This window comes from Patella vulgata, chromosome 6 (assembly GCF_932274485.2).
Source record: "Patella vulgata chromosome 6, xgPatVulg1.2, whole genome shotgun sequence".
NCBI classification, from domain to species: Eukaryota; Metazoa; Mollusca; class Gastropoda; family Patellidae; genus Patella; species Patella vulgata.
Genome location: NC_065884.2, coordinates 21,696,083 through 21,722,811, shown reverse-complemented (window position 1 = coordinate 21,722,811; position 26,729 = coordinate 21,696,083). Strand labels below are relative to the sequence as shown.

General features: G+C 33.5%; 1 protein-coding gene and 1 long non-coding RNA gene across 2 annotated transcripts; one reads left to right on the top strand and one right to left on the bottom strand.

Moving 5' to 3' along the window:
* Positions 1–746: 746 nt before the first annotated feature.
* On the bottom strand, positions 747–4,826 carry LOC126811208 (uncharacterized). The gene is made up of 3 exons (XR_007675430.2): positions 4,564–4,826; positions 4,042–4,110; positions 747–2,743 (listed from the first exon to the last, which is right to left on the bottom strand). It is a non-coding gene; the product is annotated as an uncharacterized LOC126811208 (long non-coding RNA).
* An 844-nt stretch (positions 4,827–5,670) lies between these two features.
* LOC126824626 (rabankyrin-5) lies at positions 5,671–25,091 on the top strand. The gene is made up of 25 exons (XM_050553892.2): positions 5,671–5,689; positions 6,468–6,654; positions 7,055–7,176; positions 7,807–7,942; positions 8,072–8,195; positions 8,678–8,827; positions 10,106–10,271; positions 10,944–11,148; positions 11,984–12,113; positions 12,884–12,974; positions 13,334–13,431; positions 14,116–14,335; positions 15,855–16,107; positions 16,500–16,668; positions 17,141–17,259; positions 17,840–17,902; positions 18,547–18,640; positions 19,445–19,645; positions 20,193–20,369; positions 21,204–21,351; positions 21,774–21,864; positions 22,581–22,705; positions 23,113–23,259; positions 23,688–23,778; positions 24,465–25,091. Exons 1-25 carry the CDS (start codon positions 5,680–5,682, stop codon positions 24,595–24,597), a joined length of 3,450 nt encoding a protein of 1,149 aa, XP_050409849.2. The 5' UTR covers positions 5,671–5,679; the 3' UTR covers positions 24,598–25,091.
* The last annotated feature ends 1,638 nt before the right edge of the window (positions 25,092–26,729 follow it).

Here is a 26,729-nt window from a genome sequence, read left to right as displayed (position 1 = left end):
TTGGTGTGCACGTAAAATATCCCGTTGCAAAATTTCCCTCATAGTACACTGTATGGCGTATGACCGTCTTCATTAGACCAGTAGGAAAACAGTAGGGCGTTAAACTGCCTTTAGTGGCTTTGGGGAAGTCCGTTATATGAAAACCCGGTATGGCCGTACCAGAATGAAAGTGTGGGATCACGCAGGTGCTTGCCTAGCATTCATGAAAAATTGTTATTAAACATTATTAATATTCTTGTATTGCCATACTGTATATATAAAGGGCATGTCCAGATCAGATGTACCCTTATACCTGTTTTCTCTATCGCTGTATATCGACTATAAAAGATTATTTGCAGTGTAAAAAAATACACGTGTATTCGATTTTATTCTCCAAGTAATCGCCACACTTATTAGTAGAATTGAAATGTGTTGAAAAACAACCTTAAAATCACCACGACTATTGTAAATCAAATACTTTCACGAATTTAGTTAATAATCCCACAGGTAACAAATGCATGGTAAAAATGTCTGGCAACAACACTGTAAAACTTTTTCCGTAAAATTTACGGACAAATGGCTGGCAGCTAGGTTGCCAACCAATGTACGTAAAAATTACGACACACCGTAAATATATTTTTACGAACATGTCGTAAAAATTACGTCCAAAGATTGGCAACCTAGCTGCCAGCCATTTGTTCGTAAATTTTACGGAAAATGTTTTACAGCTGTAAAAAACTTATGGTATGATAAGCATCAAAAAGACATTTACTTAAGATTTAAAACAGAATTTAATTATTCAAAACAATATAAGATACAATTAATTCCTCAAAAATGCTTTTACATGATAGTTTAAGATATAATAAAAGACCTGAAAATACTGGAAATTGGAGATTACTGTCAGTAAGTAAAGCTAACAACTGCCTTAAAAAAAAAAAAACCTGTCAACCACAAATTCATATTTTTAACACATTTGATCAAGAGCAGATTTGATATTACAATATGGAGAATGTTTAGAGATCTAACATATTCTTTGGCTGTCAAGCAGTTTGGTGGTATATTTCAACAAAAACAAAGCTCCTTTCATAATTCTTCATTAATAATAATGAACATTTGTACATGGAATAGTGACGACTTTAAAAAAAAAAAGAGAATTTGTTGCCCTATTAACAAGGGAAATAACTCTCCAAAATATTTATCAAGTTCTCACAAGACAAGCAAACAAAAATTCCCAGCAATTAAAAAATGTATGTGAAAATTTCCATGGATGTATCAAATAATGGGTAGCAACAAAATATAAATTTAACAATAATGAAATTATCCATTCAAATTCTTGTACATGTAACATTTACATTATAATATTCAAATGAATTTTTTTTATAGTAGAACAACAACATTCTGAATCTATTCTACAAATATATAATCAGTGTGTTACAATAGAATTATCCTCAAATCTTTTTCTAAAATCTTAACCAAGGTGTTGTAATATTTACCTCAAATCTATTATTTAAAACATCAACAACATGAAAGTAAATTATAACAGTAAAACATGATCTAATGAAATAATGAAATCATTCAAATTTTTGGAATTAATGAATTTGCATTCTAAATGTTTAAATGAACAATTTAAAATCTAACAATTATTGAACCCCAAAAGTATCATGACTTTAAAACAAGAACAGCATCAATGCAGAATTCCTATTATTCCACCTTAAATGTACAGCTTGTTTCAATGATTAGCTTAATCTCTGTTTGAAAATGTATATCATTAAATTTTCCACAATAACTCTGCCTAAGCATGTACATTCCTTAGTGAGAATGGCATAAATTGATTCAGTCTCGTAGATAAAAATTTAGATGGAACTCGACTACTGACAAAGTTAATGAACCAGTCCCAAAATGAAATGTGTAGATGAGAGTTACACAATTTTAATGTTTATGCAACACGGCCGCATATTTAGAGACAAAATGAACTGAGGATAATTTTACAAATGTACCAAATTGTTGATGGACAAATTAAATGACCAAAAGATTTTTCCATTAAAGTAAACGGACATCTTATCAAAAGTACAATAAGAAGATCAAGTTTAATTAAGAAGATTCATTAAAAAGATTTCTTGCAGTGCGTTTAAAGTCTCATTTACAAAGTATCACTCATAAAAGGGTTGTGGCTCGGTCCCTGATCACCTATTTTATACACACTATGTGCTGGTGTATAAAAACTAACCATAAACTCAATAGGCCTATCCCTAAAGTTTGCATGCATGAACATTATTGCATCATAGGTTGCAACGATACATATCACAGTATTTCTTCTTTGACGTGTTTCCAGCTCCCTAGCCACTGCTTTTCCATCTGACGTTTTTGATTCAAAATGTTCCTATATCCGTGATTTGTGGTTCGCCGGAGGGGAATGTACTTTCAGCGGGACACAGGTTTCATTGCCGAAAGCCATCTTTTCTCCTTCTTGTCACATGAACTACAGGGGAGTATTCTGCATCGGATGAAAATGGACAGTTAAAATATCTGTACCATGTTAACCAAACCGTGGTCCAGAATTTAAAGCACCTTGAACCAAAATGTGGCATCTATACCGTCGTATACCTTCTCACAGTACCGGTATATTGTTGCTATTGTTGTAACTGTACTTCATCCATTTAAAGTTTGACAGTTTAGTGATTAGTTATACCACTTTTTGGCACACTCGAGTCTTCCTCTTTTTCATGATTTCTGTGCGTTATCTGGGTTAATTTCAAAAATGCACCTGCAAAACAAATATTCTCAATCAGGTTGTTTCTTACGACATCCATTTCAAAAGAACACATTTTAATTAAGGAAAAGGGAGCTAAATGTGCGAGAAAATGAAGTTTCATGTCCACAAACAGGAGACTAAAGAGAGAGAGAGAGAAATGGGGTTTAACGTCCACTCGACACAAACTAGGTCATTTCAGGACTAACATATGGTTTTAATTTTATTTCAATAATTCGCTTGCGCGTAGGGGTCTTTAGCAGTGGGAGGAAACCGGAGGACCCGGAGAAAAACCCACGAGGTTGGACAGGCGACCCTACTCCTTGCCACGTACAACCGGGGATTCGAAACCACGCCAGTTGACTCAATGACAGACTTTATGGCACAGCGCGCACGTGCTAACCATTCAGCCATTCAACCCCCCCAGGAGACTAAACATATCACAAACACTTTCAGTGTATACTGGAATAACCAGACTGCCATTCAATTTGGACATATTTCGCCGAGCATAACTGATTACAAATTACACTAAAAACAGAAACGACTGAATGTAAATCAGTTTATAGACATTCATAATAGATTATTATCGTTGCGACCCATTGTGTTCATTTCTCGGGGCCAAAGAATACAGATTTAGCTCCTTTAAGTTAGGTTGAACTTTTCTGATCATGATTCATATTGGTAGTAGCTGTAACTAACGTGACACCCATTGCTTTCCGGGTTAAAACCCATGCTTTCTTCTATCGTTACCGCATCTTGGGTTTCTGATCAGATTTTTGGACTAACCAGTGGCGACTCTGCACCTATGACAGGTAAATCTAAAAGCAGACTAAAATAGGATTCACCTGTTGCTAATAAGACCTACCCCAAGGTTCAAGCTGGGAGAGAGAAATGGGATTTAACATCCACACACAACACGAACTAGGTCATTTTTGGACTAATAAACATAGAATTTTATTTCAATAATCGCTTTAACCGTAGGTCTTTTATAAACAGTGGGAGGAAAACGAACGACCCAGAAAAAATGAACACGGTTAGTCAGGCAATCTTACTCCTTTCAACGCCACTTGACTCAAAGACATAGGCTTCATTCTGACCTAACTAAGGCCCATGTTAGACCATGGATCTTATATAAGCTCCATGGTTAGACCATTCGTCCAACCACCCCTCAAATTTCAAGGTCCAAGCAGAGGGCAGGAAGTGTTGGTTTTCATTAACAATGCGCTCAACTCCCAAAATTATTATCTTCAGTAAGTTCAATCTTATAATTTTTCTTTACCGGTAGGGCCTACCTTTGAAAAAATTTTACTAACCCAGAGAAAGGCTGGGTAGCCCACTCTATAGATGACAGGAATGGCACTCAAGGATGCAATAAGCTGTGCCTAAAAAAATTAGTAAAATAAAAAATTAAAGATCATTATCCAGACAATGCATTGACAATTCAATAAATTCTTAATAATGGTTTTCAGTGGTAGGCCTAGCCTACAGACCTGAGACTATGAACTTAATGAAGCCCAGAAATGTTAGCCCTTCATAGTTCATATATTTTTTTTCTATATCAATGTTATTATTATGTCATCCGAGTAGCCTCAACTAGAACTGAAGCCTCCAAAAACAATGCGAAAAAATATTAGGCCTAGCACTAACACCAGAGTGTATTTTTACTCTGTGCTAACACTAACACTGTGACAGTGTATGTGAGTATCATGTATGTCCATTTGTCTAGAAGTAGAAGAGTCTATTCCTACTATTTCATAAATCAGTTACCGTACATTTTTACGAATGCTAAGAATCAATCTATGTCAAACAAAGATGTGTCCCTACTGTATACTTACCTAAAACTGCAATGTTTGGTATTGACTGTAATGTTCAACTATTGTGCTCGATGTTGAGGGATTCCTCTTTGCCGCTAACTAACGGTCTAACAGTAATGGCGCCCAGGAAGACCGATGACGTCACTTTAATTTAAACACCCGTATGTCATATTTACGGACGAAATTCTGTATTTCTTAAATATTAACAGACTCGTGTCTGTTATCAGGATAACAGACCTGCGCTGTAGGCGTTTTACAGAAACAAGTCTGTAAAAATTACAGAAAAGGCTTACAGTGAAAGTCACAAGTGGTAAAGTAATTAAAAGGGCCAAAATTTAAAAAAACAAAACAAATACATGCAGTTTGTTAAAATTAAATAACAAATGAGAAACATGTAAGTACATTGCTAAGAATTTAATCAAATATATACTATTTGTTACAAACAAAAGCACCTTATTAAATAGTATAATTATCATTTGACTTTAATACACATAACTTAATAAGTACCGGTAATTAAATCACATAAATTGAAGCACCAATTAAAAACAAAACAAACAACAACACACACCTAATACTGAAATAAAACAATAAAATTAAACGTAGAAGCACTATATAATGTCCATGGTAAATAATAATACTGCTAATAATATCAATAATAATGTGTTTTACAGAACTGAATCCTTGTGTATCGGAATTGTGCCATTTCCACTATTTTGCCATTTTTATCATGTCCTTATATCTTGAGTCATTTTTACCGTGTGGGCCTTACCATATTTTCATTTAACCATCTTAAAATTAATTTTGATACATCTGAGAGAATATATCATTAAGTTAATAGAATGGAACCTATATTAGAGTCTGTGGTAGGTAGTACCCGGTATATTATACTGTCAAAGGAATGTGATTAAAGGGACATAACCAATAAAATGTGTGTTTAAGATCCAGATCTTTGAATTCCAGTTCCCTTTCTCCTTCTAGGAAAGAGAAAAGGGATGGCTGGGCAAAAATAGTATGTTATCAACATTTTCATGCTTGATAGATTGGTGTCAATAAAAGAAAATAATATGTTCCCTCAGTATCGATCTGTATTCCAAAAATGGATTCAACCAAAATGTCACATGACCAACATTAGTCAAAATGGCGGATGGTAAGTAATGGGAGTGTTTTGGAATTAATTGAATAATCTTTCGCTTTGAACGAAATAATTTCACACTGAGATTTTCGAATAAAGTTATTAATCATATCCAGACCCTGCATTATGTTAAACAGCACAGGAATTATTGCAGAGGATTTTATCGCAAGACGCCTTCCCGAATGGATTTCTTTTTTCTTGCAGCTATGAAACGCTAAAGTGAATGACATTTGACAGATCTCTCATGATATGAAAGGTGATCGTCATAGTGATTTGTCGCCAACGAATTATTTATCATATGAAAAGTTTATTTTCCCTAGTAACCCATGTGATCAGGACTTGGTTAAGCTTGCATTGGGCCCCTGGTTGAAAATGTCACTGGACCCCTGCATCAAGTGATCAACAGTGAAAAGGGGGCACATTCTGGTCATTATCTGTCAAACTCACACAAATGCAATCTGTATATCAGTATGGTAGATATAGAGATTTATTTGGCACAAACATATATACTACAGCAAAATAAATAAAAGTATATTAGAAAAGTAGAACTAATTCGGGGCCCTTTTAATATTGGGGTGCCTGGCTGCAGCCTAGTCAGTCTAAGACAACTTTCACACAAAGAGTGAAATTTGATTCCGAGATAACTGAAGTAAATGTCCATGTCCAAGTGTACAGATAGATACATTTATTTATCATGATCTTATGTAGGCTATATGCTTACAAATATGTGCAGTATACATGAAAATTGATTTAAATCTCACAATCTCAGTTTGCTTCCATTTGTATTATGTAGAAGTGACCAAACTAAAGAATCATCTGAGTTTATTAAAGGAGGAGTATGTAAAACTTCAAGAACGTTTTGCTGATGTTGAGAAGAAATACCAAGTAGCTTTAGCCTCTAGTGGTGATGGAGGAGAGAATAACTTTGTTTCTAAGTTACTTGGTGTTGTGGCAGATTTATTTGATAAAGAGCAATATAGGTACAGTAAATTGTATTCTGTCACATACACATTCCCAATACATAATGACCAACGTGATATGAGAAACCATAAAGGTTTTTAGGAGATGTACCTATACAATTAAGCTTAAACAATGAAAGTAACGCTAGCTTTTGCATCCAAGGCCGTTTATTGCTTTAATTCTATTAATTGAGAAGAATGAAATTTTCAGATTTACAATAGACCAGAAAATATATATTCTTTAAATGACATCTAGAAGAAAAACTAAGTATTCACAACAAAAAACACAATGTACACAGATACAACCAAATTCATGTGTCACATTTCATTAACCAGATATCAGAGCACTAGTTTTTGTGTTTAAAACAATGAATAGGTAAAATTGAGTAAAACACTGTTCAAACAGTATATTTCCTTTCAGTGATGTGAGGATCTTGTTAGAAGGGGGGCATCAGCTAAATTCTCACAAGTTTGTTTTATCAGCCCGAAGTGATGACTGGGGTATAGCAGAAATTGGCAATGGTGCAGAATTAGACCTTACAGGTACTGTTCATTTAATTTAACAAGGTTAGTTAAACTGTCACAAAAATTGACATTAAATGAGTTATGCTGTCTTGGTTGATATACATCATGTTACCAGCATACACAATCTGCTCATTAACCATTGGGGGGTTGGATGGCCAAATGTTTAGCACGTGAGCTATGTATCATAAGGTCTGTTTTGAGTCAACTGGCGTGGTTTCTATTCCACGATTATATGTGACAAGGAGTAGGGTCGTTCTTTTTCTCCTGGTCCTCCAGTTTCCTCCCACTGCTAATGACCCCTACACGCAAGCGAATTATTGAAATAAAATCTAACAATGTGTTAGTCCCAAAATGACCTAGTTTGTGTCGAGTGGACGTTAAACGTTAAACCTAATTTCTCTCTCTCATTAACCATTGGCTGCAACACATACTATGGTAAAGTGGTGTTTCGGATTTGTTAGTTTCTGCTTTCGATTTCTAGTTAGGTTGAACAAAAAAACAGTCTTGCTCTGCACAGGTATTGTAGATATACAATGTCATGGTTTTTTCATTTCATATTCTCTGTGTTTTTGTTATTTGGCCACTTGTCTCACATGTTGTGAGTTTTATTATTATCATCTACATGTATTAATGTTTTGGTTTTTATAGATATAAAGTATGAAGTTGGACATGCTATGATGAAATGGGTTTATACGGATGAGATAAATATAAAAGTAGAAGATACATTTTTATTAGAATTATTACGAGCTGCCACAAGATTTAAGTTGGAATCTCTTCGTGTTAGGTGAGTCAAATTTGTTTATATTCATTCCAGTAAATATCCCCTTTTAGTGCATAATCTAAATGATCGGATATGGGTTGTTGTGTAATACCGTAAAGAAATACAGGTGTGAGATTGTTTTTCTTTTTCTAGATGTGAGAATGGTTTGATGTCATTTGTAAATATGAAGAATTGTATAAAATTTTATCAGACAGCAGAGGAAATGTCAGCAGAAGTATTAAAACTTCATTGTTCAGAACTTATCACTAATCATTGGGTAATTATCGTAATTAGAATTCTTCTTTATTACCTTCAGGCTTTCTTGTTAAATTCATGGTATACAGAATAGCCTCAACAGTCCAGTTCTTGTATTTTTTTTTTTTAAAAAAATTGCCTGTTGGGATCACATCTAGTTTGAGAAAATTTTGCCTTCATTGGGATTAAATTTACTTTAAATTAAATGCTGAATATAGAGTCTGCAATGCAATCCCCAATAACTGAAATGACTTACGGCTATCAGACATAATAATTCTCGCCCGGACTGTCATCATCAAGTCATTAAGACCAAGGGCTGTGGAAAATGACCGAAACTGGATCTGACGCGTAGGTCATTTTGCACGCTGGAAAAATAGCATATTTTGTGCTGAATCATAAAAGTCCTAGACACAACGAAACTGTCACATATGCTGTTGCACTATTATTTATTTATTCACTTTTACTTTCTTTTATTCACTTGAATTTTATTAAATTTGTTGACAGAATGATTTTACCAGTGATGATTTTGTTTATCTACCAGCACCTCTGTTATATAAGATGTTTAAAACTAAAACAGAATATCCTCTACATACATCTATCAGAGCACAAAGAGAAGATGTTGTCTTCCTTTTCTTAATAGAATATGATTCTAAGGTATGTACTTAAATATAATGTATGTATAATATATCTATTCTTGGACAAAAGGGTAGTAGTCATTGTTTTTTTGTATTTTAGAGGAGAGCCGAAAAAAGCTCCCCTTAATGAACAAATTGAAAAAATCGCTCCCCTAAAAAAACTCTCCCAGTTTCGATAAGAAGAGTGATTTAGAAATTAAGGAGAATGATCTGATATTAAGGAGAGTGATTAGTTGTTTGTATGGGAAATGGTTCTGAAGATCAATAACTGCGTGTAAGGGTCATTCTTGGTTACATATAAATGATAATAAACATCGTCTGCTAAATAGCACTTGTGTAGTCGTACGGTCAAGTCAAACTTCTACTGTCGTCTATAACTACAGTACATATGGTATTCCAATAGACATACTTGTCGACATTTCTAAATATATATAGCTTGTATAAATTTTGTTTAAAAACATAACCCCTATTCAAAATATAATCATAAACGCTTGAAAATTCCATTAAAATATAATCTATTTCTTCCGGAATTATTCTCATTGGAAATTTTCACGTGCCATCTCTCGTAATTTCTCACGTCTCGCGAGAGTTTTACTTTTCATTTCAGTTAAATTAACCAATGGTGCACAGTCGCCATCTATTTTTAGCAACATATTCATCGGAATTTTATTACCTTGTGCGATCACATTATACTAATCGAATACACCAAATAAATGTTCACAATGACAGCATGGTGGCGCTTGGAAAGTGAGTCTTTCACACTCTTTTGAAAAAAAAAAAACCCAAATATATACAGCGATTTTCAATTTTAAGGCGAGGGGGAAAAACCTCCCCTCAGTCGACATTCGGGTGCTCGACAGGCGCTCGAGAGCGATCGCGCGCCTCAAAAAACAATGACTGGGGTAGCACAGAAAAATGATTTTAAAGATTGCTCTCAGCTGTGAATGCCAAGACCAGATTGTTTATTTGAATTCTTATACAATAGTACAGAAATTATAAGTAAATTCTCTTATTAGCTTGATTGGAAATAATGATTTTTGATGTTTCTCACAAAACTTCAGGTAAAAATTTAGTTTCTGTGGTGGAGATTTATGAGGAATATTAGTTTCAGCACAGAAATTAGGATGTTTTGCTCCTTGAAAAATGAGGCTTACCTAAGAAATAGTGCCTAACATTCCTCAATTATAAGCAATGTTTGGTTTATTTCCAAGATTGTCAATTGGATACTAGTACATGTATAACTTATACATCTCAATTGAATATTGGTTTTTTTTGAGTGCTTGTCATATACTTTCAGTTACAAATAAAACTAAATGAACTGGATGATAAAGGTGATATTGCTTTAGACTTGGCCCTCCAGTCTAAACAAGAGAGTATAAGTCAGACTTTAATTAATCATAAAGCAGATGTTAATAAAACAGATAAAGTAGGAAAATGTCTTCTACACAAAGCAATCAAAAGAGGTAAGATGTTTTGTTTTAGTAAAAACTGTTTAAATTTGTTTCATAATCTTCTGAATTTGTGGGGGTTGGATGGTCAAACGATTAGCACATGCATGCTGTATCATAAGGCCTGTCATTGAGTCAACTGGCGTGGTTTCGGATCCCCGGTTGTACGTGACAAGGAGTAGGGTCACCTGTCCAACCTCGTGGGTTTTCTCTGGGTTCTCCGGGTTCCTCCCACTGCGAAAGACCCCTACGTTCAAGGGAATTATTGAATAAAATGAAACCATATGTTAGTCCCGAAATGACCTAGTTTGTGTCGAGTGGACGTTAAACCCCATTTCTCTCTCTCTCTTTTCTGAATTTGGACCATGGAAGAAGGGTAATTATTGTCTCCGTCAAAATTTGTTCTAATAAAAGTTGAAATTACTACAGGGAATGTTCATGAGTTTCCAAGTGATTTGATGACAAACTATATATATGAAATTTGAGGTGTAATTATCAATATATTTGTAGATAATTATTTATGGTGGCACACCGAAATTACTTCATTTATATTGGCACTATTTTGTCAAAATGATAAAGTAATACATTTTTGGGGCTTTTTTGCTAAGATATTAAAGGAGTTAATTTTTAAAATTCATTTACGATACATATCCCGATTGCTCATCATATTTAAAAATTTTTTTTTAGGAGATGATTACGCAGCAAGTTTTTTGATTAAGAATAATGCTGATGTCAATATGTCCACACATCTGGATAAAGAAACACCTTTACATATGGTGGCAACCTTTAACCCGGAAGCTGTAAGTTCTGTTGTCATGACCGGCATGGCTAGAATAGCTAAACAACTGTTAGAACACAAGGCTGATGCTAATGCACAAGATACTACAGGAAGGTAGATGTTATATTATGTGATTAATTGTATTTTCATTCCATTTGTAAGCAGAGTGTATTATAAGACTGAGATGAACTATTCAGGGTTTCTTCGTTCCTTGTTGTGGGGTTGGATGGCCGAATGGTTAGCGTGTGCGTGCTGTATCATGAGGTCTGTCATTGATTCAACTGGCGTGGTTTCGATTCCCTGGTTTACATGACAAGAAGTATAGTCACCTGTCCAGCCTCATGGGTTTTCTCTGGGTCCTTCGGTTTCCTCCCACTGCTAAAGACCCCTACACACAAGCGAATTATTAAAATAAAATTGAACCATGTGTTAGTCCCGAATTGACCTAGCTTGTGTCGAGTGGACGTTAAACCCCATTTCTCTCTCTCTCGTTCCTGGTTTCCACTTGTCAGGGTTGACACCTGTAATGATGACAAGCAAAGAGTGTCTAGTCATTCAGATGGAATGTAAAAACCTGGATTCTTTGTGCACATGGGCAGTGCACATAAAAGATCACCTGGCAAATGGAATTCAAACAGGGAAAGGAGGGAATGCTACTCTTGTTGCACACTTAACCATTTGAATACCAAAAAAATTCAAATTCATCATAGTATTGTGTTGATGAGACTTTAAACACCATTCAACTCCATTACAAAAATCAGATTTCATAATATTTTCATTTTGAAATTTGGTTGATGGAACATGATAACTTTGTAGTATTTTTCTGTTTTAAATTGATTGTTTTTATAAAAATGAAAATTTTGATATCATGTCTTGCTCTTGATTTAGTAGTAAAGAATATTTGTTATAATATTTTTACTTTAGTTATATTAATATTTATTATTTAAAGTACACCTCTACATACAGCCGTAGTTTGTAATAATCGCGCAGTATTACAAGTTTTATTGGAGACTGGTAAACCTGATTTAGAGATTAAAAATTCTGATGGTTTTACAGTTTTATGGCTGGCTTTACATGAGGTTAGTTTAAAATGTTCATAATTGAAAATGATCCACCAAATATATTGTTAATTATTTTAGAATTCCCTCATGAGTATTTCTTGTATATTGAGTCATAAACATCACATCTAACCCATGTATATTGTGTTATACCTCATTAGTATCTCACATCTATACCTTGTATATTGGGTCATATACCTCATGAGTATTCCTTGTATATTGAGTCATAAACATCACACTTAATCCATGTATATTTTGTCGTACCTTATCAGTATCTCACACATATACCTTGTATATTGGGTCATATACCTCATAAGTATTCCTTCTATGTTGGGTCATATTTACAGATCTGTATATTTTAAAGATTTTTTTTTTTTTTTTTTTTGGGAGCCACGGTGGCTAGGTGGTTAAGACGCTGGCTCGCTAGCCTGGAGGTCGGGTGTTCGATCCCTGCATTGGCCGAGAAAGTTCATCTGGATTTTCCGACGTGGTTTCCCCTTGTCAGTTGTGCAGAACGGAGGGCCTGACAAGGACAGCTGTCTAGTCCTTCGGATGAGACGAAAAACCGAGGTCCCGTGTATACATTGGAATGCACGTAAAAGATCCCTTGGCAGTTGGAATTCGATATAAGAGTAGGCAATAGTGCCGCTGCCCGGGCAAAATTTCCCTCATAGCACACTGTATGGCGTATGCCCGTCTTCATTAGCCCAGTATAGGAGCAGAACAGTAGGACGTTAAACCCCATTTCATTTCATTTCATTTCATTTAAAGATTTTTATATCATTCTATAGGAAGGGAATAACAGTAACTATGGTGATGATAGTTTTGCAGCAATGTTATTGAAACATGGAAGTTCACCAAATGCCATAGAACCAGAATCCGGTAAAATTAATAAATTACATTAAAGCTGATTTTCTACAGTTTTGATTATGGCTGCTGATTGTCATTCACGTGATTTTGAATCCCTTGCCAATTACAGTAATGTGAAATTTGAATCACTACAAGGAATATCAGTCCAAAAATGATTTGATTCCAAATCTTGCAACAATCGGCATCATTTGCAGATCACATATACAAACCACATGAATTAAGACGTCAGAATTGAAATGCTGTCTTTAAATCGAGAATGCTAATATACTATATTATTTTGTTCTTTAAGTTATAACCATTTGTTTTAGTTCTTGAACCTTAATTTTATTTTGTTAAAGTTATAACTGTTACATGTTTGTATTTTGATATAGGAAATAGTTTACTACATCTAGCAGCTAAAGAGGGTAATGAAGCAGCTGGCATATTTCTAGCTAAACATGGTGCTAAAGTTGATCATACTAATAGCAAGGTAAGATTATAGTTGAACCAGATTTGCTTAACATGGTTTATATAACTCATTTGAGGAATTTCATTCTTCAATTACATGAGTAACTTGATAATCGAGAGGAAATGAAATGAAATGGGGTTTAGTTTCCTACTTTTCTGCACCAACTGGGCAAATGAAGATCGGCATACTCCATGCAGTGTGCTAAAAGGGAAATCTGGCCCAAAACAGCGGTGCTACCCTTATTTCAAATTCCAACTGTCAAGGGTGCATTAAGTGCACACCAATGTTTACATAAGACCATAATTTTTTGTCGAGTTCAAACGACTATAACTCATTTGAGGAATTTCATTCTTGAATTATATGAGTAACTGATAATCTTGAAAAAATGAAATGCGGTTTAGTTTCGTACGGAACTTTCTCAGAACCTCCAGGCAGTCTTACTCACTGAACAATCGTGGCTTCCGATAATCGTGATTAGTACTTACCACTATTACTTCGGAGTGTATATAGACATTGTTATCCACAGATTTACAATGGGTGCCGGTGGAATTTGGGGACCTATGGTCAACACCGCATGAATACTGAAAGTTTTAATTTCTTTGAAAAGTTATCGCAGATTTTCTTATATTGAACTTTACAAAAGTTTTATTTACTGAATTTTATTTACTAAAATATATGTAAGTATCCTTACATTTATTGTTTCAGGGAGAGAGTGCACTACATCTAGCCTGTCAAACCGGTTTGAAAAAACTGGTTGAGATTATATTAGAAAATGGAGGCAATTCCAACATACAGACTAAAGCTGCATCAGATCTGATATCAAATATGTCTGACATGGAGGGTACCCCGGCCAGACAAACACCGCTACATGTAGCACTAACAAATAAACATAATGATATTGTTCAAGTCTTTCTAGATTTTAAAAGTGAGTTTTATTGTTTTATTGGCTTTTTCATATTTAGTAAAGAAGTTAACAGTGGCACGCCATCATTTTCCAGTTGAGCGAGGAGGAGCGGCTAGGCAAGGACCTTTGGGATCCCCCAATTCTCCTATGGTGGTATATAAGATTCCTGAATAAGGAACACAATCAATGCACCACAGAGTTAACAAACCAGTTGCTTAGATTAGAATAGATCATGTTAACTTGTATTTATATAGCAGAAATTTTTAAAGTTGACAAAACAGTATTCCTATTCCAATGATTATCTCCAAACTCCTATAGATCTAAACGGAGGGGTGAAGTGTTTTTGTTTCACTCTCATTTTTGTCAAACTTTTTTCACTCATATTTTCAATCAATCAGAATGTGACCACTGTCATGTTCCTTGGATAGTTAAGCACATTTTGATTGAGTGCAAGCATCTCAAGAATATTGTTGTGTGGGGGTGTTTATTCTAGGATTGTCCTGGATTGGTTTTATTTATTAAGAGTCCATCAAAACAAACATCCATCTTGAAGTTCACCCAATCCCAGAATGCTCTAGGACTAAGGTCTTTCATTAACAAGGGAAACAACTCTATGTACCATAATGGGTTTAGACCACATTTAAAGTAGCTAAGTCCGTAACTCAATATCATCCAAAATCTTCGACATTGGAAACACGATTTTTTTTGCAATTTAAATCAGCATTGGTGTTGTGATCTTAACTGGAAAAGATGGGCTTCTGATATCCAATATTTAAGACAAAATAAACATTTGTAACAAGGTGCTCAAAAAATGATGCTAGACAAGTTCCACAAGTCATGTCAAACGGTGATATCATGTTCTTATTTGAAGAGCATGCGCAATAAATAATATCGGTGTTGACTGGAATAACCAGACGCTAGAAACTGACTTGCGGTTGAGACTTCTGGCGTTTTTCGCCGAACATAACTGATGACAATTCACAGTAAATCGGACACGATTGAATGTAAAACAGTTTATATAAATTCATGTTACATTATTATATGTGTTACGACCCATTTGTGCCAATTTCTAGGTTCAAAATATTAGCGATTTAGCTCCTTTAACTAATTAGTATTAATCTACTATTTTAAAGTAGAATAGTGAGCAAGTAATAGGGATTTTATATATGACAATATATGATCAAATTATTGCCATTACAACATTTATTTTCCCAATCAGGTCAATATTGCAAACTCCTCAACTTTTTAAAAGAAACATTTTTTTATTCTTAATTTTAATTGTCTGTATCTTTTCATTTTTATATTTATGTCCTCTAAACTTTATGATATTTATTTTTTAATTTTAAAAATCCCAGGGATATTTGTTTTTATTTGTGCATGTAGATATTTTGTTTTGTGGTAAGATTTAGACGGTCTCGTATGTCACCATATGTTTGACACAATATAGCCCGGTTGGAGCTGACATACTATGAAACTCCATTTTATTTCCAATAATTTTCTTCCTTAATAAGTTATTGCTATATATTGAATTCTTTTATAGCTAATCTCTCCAAAAAACCTAACAATCTAGCAGTTGTTCCTAACTTCAACATTAAAGATTCGCAAGGGCAGACAATTTTAGGTTTATCATTATGGAATGGTCAACATGAAGTAGCAGCCAGATTATTAATGGCAGGAGCTAATATAAATGAGAAGAATGCAGAAGGTTTAACACTATTACATCAAGCTATAGAAAAACAAGATACAATAGCTGCTTTATTTCTTATAGAAAATAATTCAGATTATGAGGCAAAGTAAGTATATTATATAACTTGAAACAAAAGGGTTAGTCATTATGATAAAGGTTGTCAGTAATGCCACACCAATTCGAATTTCTGTTTTTTGTGAACGCATTTTCAAATTTTACTTCTCAGGTTGCTTGGATGCACTGTTCAAAAGCTCTTAGTTCCAAATTTTAAGTTTTGGAATTTAAAACAAAAACCTGTGATTCAAGTGGATATTTATTTACCAAGACCTCGAAAAACTGAAAATTAAATTGGTTTGCTCTAAACAGGCATTTTTATCTATCCATCCATCCATCCATCCATCCATCCATCCATCCATCCATCCATCTGCTTATAAAAAGAATTGTGAGCCTATTATAAACTTGACTATAAAACTAACTAGTCAGTTATTTTTATTACAGATCTCCAGACCAGTTAACAGCATTACAGCATGCTATACAGCGCCATCTACCTGTGGTTGTTGATACATTATGTAGTAAAAGTTGTAATATGAATGTGATAGATACTGAAGCTAATTGTCCGTTATGGCAAGCTTTAGATTCAGGACAGGAAGACATTGCTCATACACTGGTATGATAGAAATTTATATAATTTATAATCAGTGGCATTACAAAATATATGTTTGCTTTTTTGGCCATAACAATTCTTTTGATGAAATTTATCTCTTTTCTTGGAGGCTAGGTGAGTATGCTGCTGACTCAATAACCAGGAGGTCACTTGGTTTGATCCCTGTGTTGACAGAGAAAATTCCCCTGACAGTTACAAATTGAATTAAGAGTAGGAAGTAATTCCACTATCAGGTCAAACGTTTCCTTATAGCGCACATTGTATGGCTTATACCCAACATCATTAGCCTTGTCAGAGCATTTCTTATTTTTGTTCCAGGATTATTGATATTATGGTTTGGGGGTTTCTGTGATATCACCCTTTGTTAAGTCACTATATGTAGTAGAAATTATGATATAAGAATAAACTAATCATAGATATTATTTAATTAATCAACTAGAATGTATTGTGATATAATGTGAACAATATTTTACAGGTACAATATAAATGTGATGTTAATTTCTGGTCACCTGGACCAGGTGGCTGCCAACAAACTTTGTTACATCGAGCAATTGATGAAAATAATGAATCTGTTGCATGTTTCCTTATTAGAAGGTCAGTAGATTTGTGCAACAAAATGGTTTATTTCTTTCTTTATTTATTATTGTTTAGCTTGATATGAAATGTATCTGATAATGGTCAATTAATATGAAATGTAACTGATGATGGTTAATTGATATGAAATGTAACTGATGATGGTTAATTGATATGAAATGTATCTGATGATGGTCAATTGATATGAAATGTATCTGATGGTGGTTAATTGATATGAAATGTAACTGATGATGGTCATGTGATATGAAATGTATCTGATGATGGTCAATTGATATGAAATGTATCTGATGATGGTTAATTGATATGAAATGTAACTGATGATGGTCATGTGATATGAAATGTATCTGATGAATTTCAATTGAGATTGAAACACACTATTAAACACTACTAATCAGCACAGTAATTCGGGGGATCCCTCACCTATATGTTCAGCTTTCTTCTCTTAAATTTATTAAAATACTTTATTCTTGCAGACCAATGTAATATTACTACTCAAGGTTTTTATTGTGTTGAATAAATACGAATAGTATAAGGAATAAATCGAAAAATGCGATACATATATGATATATTATTATTTCAGTATGTGTGATAAAAATAGTCCTAGAAAAGAAGGATTGGATGGACAGGGTGGAGATGAGGCTAAGTAAATAATCTTGTTTGAAGTATTTTTTTTTCAAAATCAGGAATAGGAAATGAGTTGTTTTCTTTGTCTTCCCGAATAATACAAGACCAATCCAAAATTTATCATTTTTAGGAGCATCTTTAATCTATTAAAGGCGCAGTTGTATGGCCGAATGGTTAGCCCATGCACGTTGTCTCATTAGGTCTGTCATTAATTCAACTGGCGTGGTTTTGATTCCCGGATTGTACATGACAAAGAGAAGGGCCGTCTGTTCAACTTTGTGGGTTTTCTCCGGTTTCCTCTCACTGTTAAAAACCCCTACACGCAAGCGAATTATTGAAAGGAAATTTAACCATATGTTAGTCTCGAAATGACCTAGTTTGTGTCAAGTGGACATTAAACCCCATCTCTCTCTCTTTCTTTCCTCTATTTAAGGACAGTATACTACTGTAACTGATAGTGGCTGTCTGGCAGATGCATTTTCTGAGGTTTTGAAAATTATTGACAAATCTCAATATATAAAAACATGATTTTTCCCAGAAATTTTCAGGTAACCAAGGTAAACAGTATTTCATTGTACCTTGTGTTTAAAAATGGTATATCTTTTTTTCTCAAGTAGATTATAATAACAATAATTTAAAGGGTTAAAATGTTTTGCTTTGTAGAGATGGTCAGGCACCTTTACATCTAGCATGTGCTTGGGGTCAAGAAAAGGTTGTTCAGTGTTTAATGGAACATGATGTTAATATGAATATTCAGGTATTTATTCAAATTATTTCATCTTTGTAGTGAATGTTTATCACATTGTAGTAATATGTCAGTTTTTGATAGTGTATGAATAAAATACTAGGCATGTAAGTGCCTTGGGGATGATTGATTTTGGAGAATTTTAAATTTGGATGTGGTGTGAGTAGAATTGGGATGTAGTCAAATGCAGCGAACATGTTTCAGCTCAGATTATTTCTTGTGTTTACTTGAATGTCCGTATGTGGGATTGTATGAATTCATTTCCAGGCATTTTAGTAGATTATCTCGTTAATTAACCATTTCTGTAGATCTACATCAACTTCTATTATCCTGTGTCTGGGGGGGGGGTCTTGGATGGCCGAATGGTTAGCATGTGCGTGCTGTATCATATGGTCTGTCCTTGAGTCAGCTGGCGTGGTTTCAATTCCCCGGTTGTACATGGCAAAGAGTAAGGTCGCCTGTCCAAGCTTGTGGGTTTTCCCCGGGTCCTCCCCATTTCTCTCTCTCTCTCTCTTTATACTCTTGTAGACTTTTTGTGATATTTGACCGCCAGGGGAGAGGCAAAAAGACACATGTCAAAGGTATTGACTCTGGACTGGAGGTATCTACAAATTTTCTGCCTGTGACATATCTTACATATACTGTTCGACAGTTAAATAACTTACATGTACATCCATGCAAATCCTTTGACAAACACAGATATACATATAGTAGTTATTCCTTTAGCTATTTACAAGTGTCTTGAATAATTTTTAAAATATGTGCATGGATGTGGGATGTAGACATTTGTTATATATTATTTTATATTTGTAACAGGATGCTGAAGGTAAAACGCCAGTCCACATAGCTATAGAAAATCAACATGCAGTAATTATCTCCCTTCTGTTAGCTCATCCGATGATAGATCTTACCATTAGAGATAAAACTGGTCAAACTCCATTTTCTGTTGCTATGGCAACTAAAAATAATAAAGCTGCTCAAGCTATATTAAACAGAGAACCAACTGCAGCAGAACAGGTAAAACCTATGCGATAAAAATTGTTTAATTATCTGGCTCAACAACAACTGAGCGTGCTTGATTCTCAGACCAGAACATACGGAATTGCAGTCGAGAGGCACAGAATTGAGTCCTTTTACAGTTTTGGCAGTCTTGAATACAGATGTTATCTAACAGAATCATGACATAATCAAATGACATTGGTAGAGATAATGTCATATTCAGTTGACACATGGCCCAAAATTCTTGTGTTTATTATTTGATTGACACCTTTCAACTGTTTGAGATAATTTAGTTCTATAACATTCAGTCAAGTATCCCATTACATTACTACATAAATAAGATACCCCATTTTACTTCAAATGTGATGGAGCTCAAACTTGGGGCACAACAAAAAATCTGAAGTTTTCTTTAAAATGGGATTGGTGTTATTGCACCTGACAGATAATCACGTTATTTCAAACTACTATATGAATAATAATTTTGATAATAACACTTTTCTGATAACATTATATTAAATTATTCACTCCGACACTTTTATCTTACTATTTTTGATTGTACTTTCAGAATGACAATAGAGGTAGAAATTTTCTCCACCTGGCTATACAGAAATGTGATATAGAAAGTGTGTTGTTTTTGATAGCTGTACATGCTAATGTTAACTCTCGGGTACAAGATTCTAATCAATTAACACCATTACATCTTGCTGTTATGGCTGGCTCCGAAATTATCGTAAGAAATCTGGTAAGTTTTTATAAACAGACAAATATATCTATGAATATATATGTCAGCCTTTTTTGTTAAAGATACCTTGACATGTACGAACTGGGTGATTTGATGATATATTTGGACTAAAAACATTCAAACTAATTAATCTTTTGATCATTTGCTTCAAATCCCTCTCAAAACATTGTATTCATGAGGAAATACCCCAAACTATAAAAAATCTATAAAAAGAAGTCATGTTTGTGTCACGTGACTTGGCAGTTGCGGTAACTAGCAATGTATGAAGAAGGGAGGAGAATCCATTACATATAAAAGACAATGTTGTCTTTAATCACTATCCATTGACCATGAATATCGAAGCCTGAATAAATTCTATTGTAGCAATGATCTCTGTGTTGATATTGTATTTGGAATGTGTTTAACCAGCTCTGTCACATGTAATATTAGTGGACATCAAGGGGGGTTGGATGGCTGAATGGTTAGCACGTGCCCGCTGTATCATAAAGTCTGTCATTGAGTCAACTGGCGGCGTTTCGATTCCCCAGTTGTACGTGACAAGGACCAGGGTCGCCTGTTCAACCTCGTGGGTTTTCTCCGGGACCTCCAATTTCCTCCCACTGCTAAAGACCCCTACGCGCAAGCGAATTATGAAAATAAAATTGAACAATATGTTAGTTCCGAAATGACCTAGTTTATGTCAAGTGGACGTTAAACCCCATTTCTCTCTCTCTCTCTAGTGGACACCAACATTGTCCTTTAATGCTTAAATATTCGAAATGCTTGTATCAAACTGTTGAGGAGGATAGAACCGATTATTAAACCTCATTAATGTTGATTTTTGTTGTTTTATAGTTATTAGCAGGAGCCAGTGTAAATGAACCAACTAAATCAGGTGAAACAGCTCTCCATCTAGCCGCTAGTAACGACAGTAGTGCTATATGTGGAGTATTATTAGAAAATAATGTGGATTATGATGCTGTCGATGAAAATCTCAATAATGGTAAGTCATTCATAGTCGTTTATTTGTAAACCTTGTGTGAGATTTCTCGATTGTCACTGGTCATGGGATGAGACAATGCAGCCCTAAAAATGTTCCTTCAAGTATCTGTATGCATTCTAGCACAACCGGTGTCACCCATGACTAATTTGAAATCCTCTTGAAAATAAAAATATAATTCAAGAATATTAATTTGAGTTGTATCACTAATTACAAGTGCAGTGTAGTAACTACTATTCTCCTGCCACCTTAACAGTCAATGAGAGCAGGATTCCAAATCAACAATATAAAAATGTAATAAAAAAATTGTTTAATAAATTTCTAAGCAATCGATTTAAAATCTTTACTGGTAGTTTAAAAATAACTAAACTAAAATATTTTTGAGTATTGAATAATGACATGTGTACTAATTGGTTTTTTTTCAGCTTTACATACAGCTGTGTATCATGGTCATCTAAATTCTATTAAAATTCTTCTCACAGAATCCAGAATTAATGCTGAAGCTGTTAATGCTAAGTAAGACAGGAAATTTTATTTTTAATTGATTAATTATGAACTTTGCAAATACAAGTCTATGAACAACATTTTCTACATTGAAATTTATCTAAATGACTTAATTAAAGGGCGTATGACTCTATTCTTTGGAAATGGGTCTAAAAGCACATTGATGTAATATGAATGTATATAAAATGCTTTATATTCAGCTTTTAAAACATTTATTGTAATTTCTAATCAGATATGATTGGTGAAATACTTGAATAGTTCAAACTGACCGACAGTTGTTTATGCCCCCTTAGCCACACTACATGTTTTTTTTATTATCATTTTGTTGTTTGTGAATCAACCATTACTGATTTCTTCTGCATTGTCTTATAGGATATGTTTATCTTTATTCATTACAAATGCTGCCCAAAACCATAAAATTACATGACTTGTGTAGTAATTAAAAAATGTTAATTGTGTCTTAAATATTGGATATTAAGATACTATATTTTCACAGCAAGACAACAACATCAATATTGATTGAAATGGGACAATATTGAATACTAATTCATGTTTTTAATTTCGAATATTAAGGAAAATAGTAAGTTAGAGGTTTAGCCCTTTTAAGTCTGAATACTTCATATTTCATTCAGTAAACTACCTGTACATATTATTGACAATGATTAATTGCATGAAAAATGATATTTTAAAACTATTTGAATATGATTGATGATTAAAAATTATTTCAGAGGTCAAACTCCACTCCACATCTTAGGTCAACATAATCGTGAGAATTCCGCAGCCATATTTGAATTATTCCGTGAAACGATGCCTGAGTATCCGATTGATATTCCTGATGATGACGGAAATACAGGTAGTAAAAGGAAATTAATAAAACATAGATACAATAGAAAATTGTTAAATATTGGTCTCTTTATCAACAGCTTTTTTTTAAATTTTTAAACCAAGAAAATTTTTTCAATGTTTTAATCAATTAACAGTTAATTTATATCCACTGATTATTTAATTAAGAATATGATATTGTATATTAACATTATTGTCATCAGTTTATATGATATTGTATAATTACAGGGTTATTATTTGCCTATATGATATTGTATAATTAATTACAGTGTAATTGTTAGTCTATATGATATTGTATAATTACAGTGTTATTTTTAGCCTATATGATATTGTATAATTACAGTGTAATTATTAGTCTATATGATATTGTATAATTACAGTGTTATTATTAGTCTATATAATATTGTATAATTACAGTGTTATTATTAGCCTATATGAATGGTAATGGTAACCTATGTAGAGCATTGGTAAGAGCTGGTACGTGTATGGGTGTGGTCAATAAGCAGGGTTTAAGTATATTTAATGCACCAGTTGCTACAAAACAGTTATTATTCAAGTTATTAGGTAAGTCATTAAAACATTGTCAAGAGAAAAATGTCTGATTAAATATACAATTTATTTGATTAAGTAAAATAACTTTTAGCCCGAGTTACTAGATTGGATATACTGTGTTTGTGTTTGAAGTCTTCATTTGTAGATGTCCAACCATGTGGGTTTTCTCCGGGCCCTCCGGTTTCCTCCCACTGCTAAAGACCCCTACGCGCAAGCGAATTATGGAAATAAAATTGAATTATATGATAGTCCTGAAATGACCTAGTTTGTATCAAGTGGACGTTAAACCCCATTTCTCTCTCTCTCTCTCTCTCTCTCTCTCTCTATCTCTCATTTGTAGACAGCAGTCAAGGTAGTCATGAGTCATGACTATATTGTTGTTGTTTATTTTATTATTGTAGATATGTTATCAATCAAGGTTGTTTATTTTATTATTGTAGATATGTTATCAGCAGAGCCACCATGGAGTGAAGGAGAGCATTGTTTAGAATGTAATGTTAAATTTGGTATCAAAACTAGAAAACATCATTGGTAAGTCATGTGTTTGTTCTTTCTCATCTTTCTTCTAAACATTACTTTGCATGTCTTTATATGGACATGGCTAAACATCATTTGTTTCATGGCAGTCTTACTGTTCCACCAGTGTATATTATATTTCTTCAGAATGTGTACATTGTAGAATGTAAGTCCTGTTATATATGGATCATGGATTCAGTCTCAAGTTTGTAGAGGAATTGTGTCGCTTCCCAAACTTTGGGGTTTTTTCTGGTTACTCGGGTTTCCTCCAACATCTATCGACTGCTGCATACATGGACGTAATGAAATAAACTAGTACGAGTGTACTATGGACCAGGAACTTAGCATGCCATCAATGCCACCATCTTGGAATTGTGGGGTCATATCAAAAATTAAAGTGTGTCAATTGATGCACAATTTTCATAGGAACAAAGCATGCCAAATTTTATATCAATCATATTTGAATTGTTCTGATTTTTTTGAAGAGCGAGACCAACTGCCCCACAAATGAACAACACGATGAGAAGTGCTTGGCGCTCAGTTCCTGATCCAAAAGTGTATCATATATTAGTCCAGAAATGATTGTTTAGTGTCGAGTGGACTTTAAACCCAATTTCTCTCTCTTTTAAGAAGGAATATTTCACCTTACAATTTTTTCTTATCATTAACTATTCTTTATACTGATATCGTTTATTTTTCAGTCGTCATTGTGGACGTTTATTATGCTCAAAGTGTTCAGCTAAAGACATGCCAATTATAAAATTTAATCTGTCAAAACCTGTACGTGTGTGTAATACTTGTTTTGAAGTTTTAACTCTTGGTGGAGGCATGTAAACATCTCACAGTTATTCCCCCTGTCACCTATTTACATTATGAGATGTATTGGTTTGTGAAAGGAAAATGTGTTTCTAGTAAGATGTGAAAAGAAAGAATAGTGTATAATACAGTTATATGTATTCACAACCTATCACTGGTTATTCTTCCACAAATTTGAATATAGATAATGTATTTGAAATGTGAATCAAGTAGCGATTTAGAAAGTGAAAGTAGTACACATGTGATAATAAATAGAGAGACCCATTTATTCCATGTCAGCTTGTATATATAAACAATGGGATGAAATTTAACATCCAATCTGATTTTCAAGAGACATCTTGCCGTAGCTAATTAGAACAACACAAATTTCCTTTTTAGTTAGAATATTAATTACCATAATAGTTTGCAACAACTGCCATGGTACTACACATGTATGTATGAAACAAGTATTATTTTCTTTCTTATTTTGAAAATGTGAGACATTTTCTAAGGCTAATAGATAGAAGATTTTTTTAGAAAATCAATGCTGTAGAATTGAACATTTTCACTTACCATTTCTTAGAATCATCTAGGTTATAGGGTAGATTAAAGAGTAGAGGCATATGTAGTTATTGTTTAATGGATATATTTTTTATTTAAATCCAAGATTAGCCGAGTAAATAGGGTATATATATATATAAATATATATATTTGTTAATTGCTTAATTGTGACTTTCAATGCTTCTTACAAATGTGTAATGGATGCTATTTCCCATTTTTTTACACCCACTTTGAAATGTTGTCAGTTATTGTCCTCACCCCTTTTCATGGTTTGGTCATTGACACTCTAGAGGCTAAAGTTATAATATGATTAATAACAATTTTTGGTAATTAATTTCAGAGTTAAGAAAACCAAATCATGAACTGAGCTAGTAACATTTAAAATCATGATGTAAATTTTTTCCTTTCAAATAATTAAATAATCTGTTATAGATGTATTATTAGATGCATTATATATTTAAAGTGAGAACTGTTAGCTTTATCTAAATGTTACATAATGGGTCTTTAATATTACCACATTAGATGAATATAAGTGCATGTTTTGTAATTACATGGTCAATATTTAGTTTAACTAGGACAAAGTACATGCATCTGGTAAACGTGTCCTTAAATTACTGACGTGTGATTAGTCAACTTCTTTATTATTTTATTAATTAAGTTGTGCTGAATATTAGAATTTGAAATTATCTCTTTTGGGCCATTTACTTTATTTCGTGAATAAACAAAAATATCACCAATTTTCATTGAGGGAAATCAAATTGTACAGGATCTGAACAAGGGATGGTAGAGATTTGAAGGAAATAACTATCATCCATACTCTTTTCACTGTCATAACGAAAGTAATAGACACTGGCATCAATGAAGACCATAGTTGAATTTTGATTATTAATTTTGTTTGCCAAAGAAAATAATTCTTAACCTTATGCTAGTCTGAAGCTAAATTTATGATTAATGACAATTCACCAAAATGTTGGGTTTTTTTTTTATGTAAAATTAGAATGGCAGGGAGAATATCTGTACAATATGCAGATTAACCTCCATTTGATATATGTATGTATGTAGAGATATTTATCCCCTCATAAGAATCTGTAATTGTCACAATGGCATTATTCATCATTTTTACTTTCATTTTTATGTTCAAAATATATTTATACATTATATGGTGCAATTAATTCGAATACACTCCACTTTACTAATATAATATAAATCTAATTAGGTAGAATAAACTTATAACCTTAATAGAGAAATTTATGAATTTGTATCCAGTTAAAACATCTCTTCTTCTCATCTGTACCTTTTAGTTCAATGCGTAGATGTCATAAGTCTGTCAATCACATGGAGTGGTAATCGAGTAGTAAGGGCACTGAGCTCTTCATTTTTCTGACAAGAAAAGTATTGCCTAGTTGTTAGGATGGAATGAAAAACAAAGTTTCACCTATGTACACACTAGAGTGGGCGTAATAGATGTATATCAATGAAAATAGTTGGAAATACTGATGTTTATCGCAATATTCATTACATAGAATAGCATGTGATTAAAAAACTCATATTTTAGTCACAAAATGACCAAAGTGTTGTATTGACAAGTGTTGTATCATGTCCACCAGATC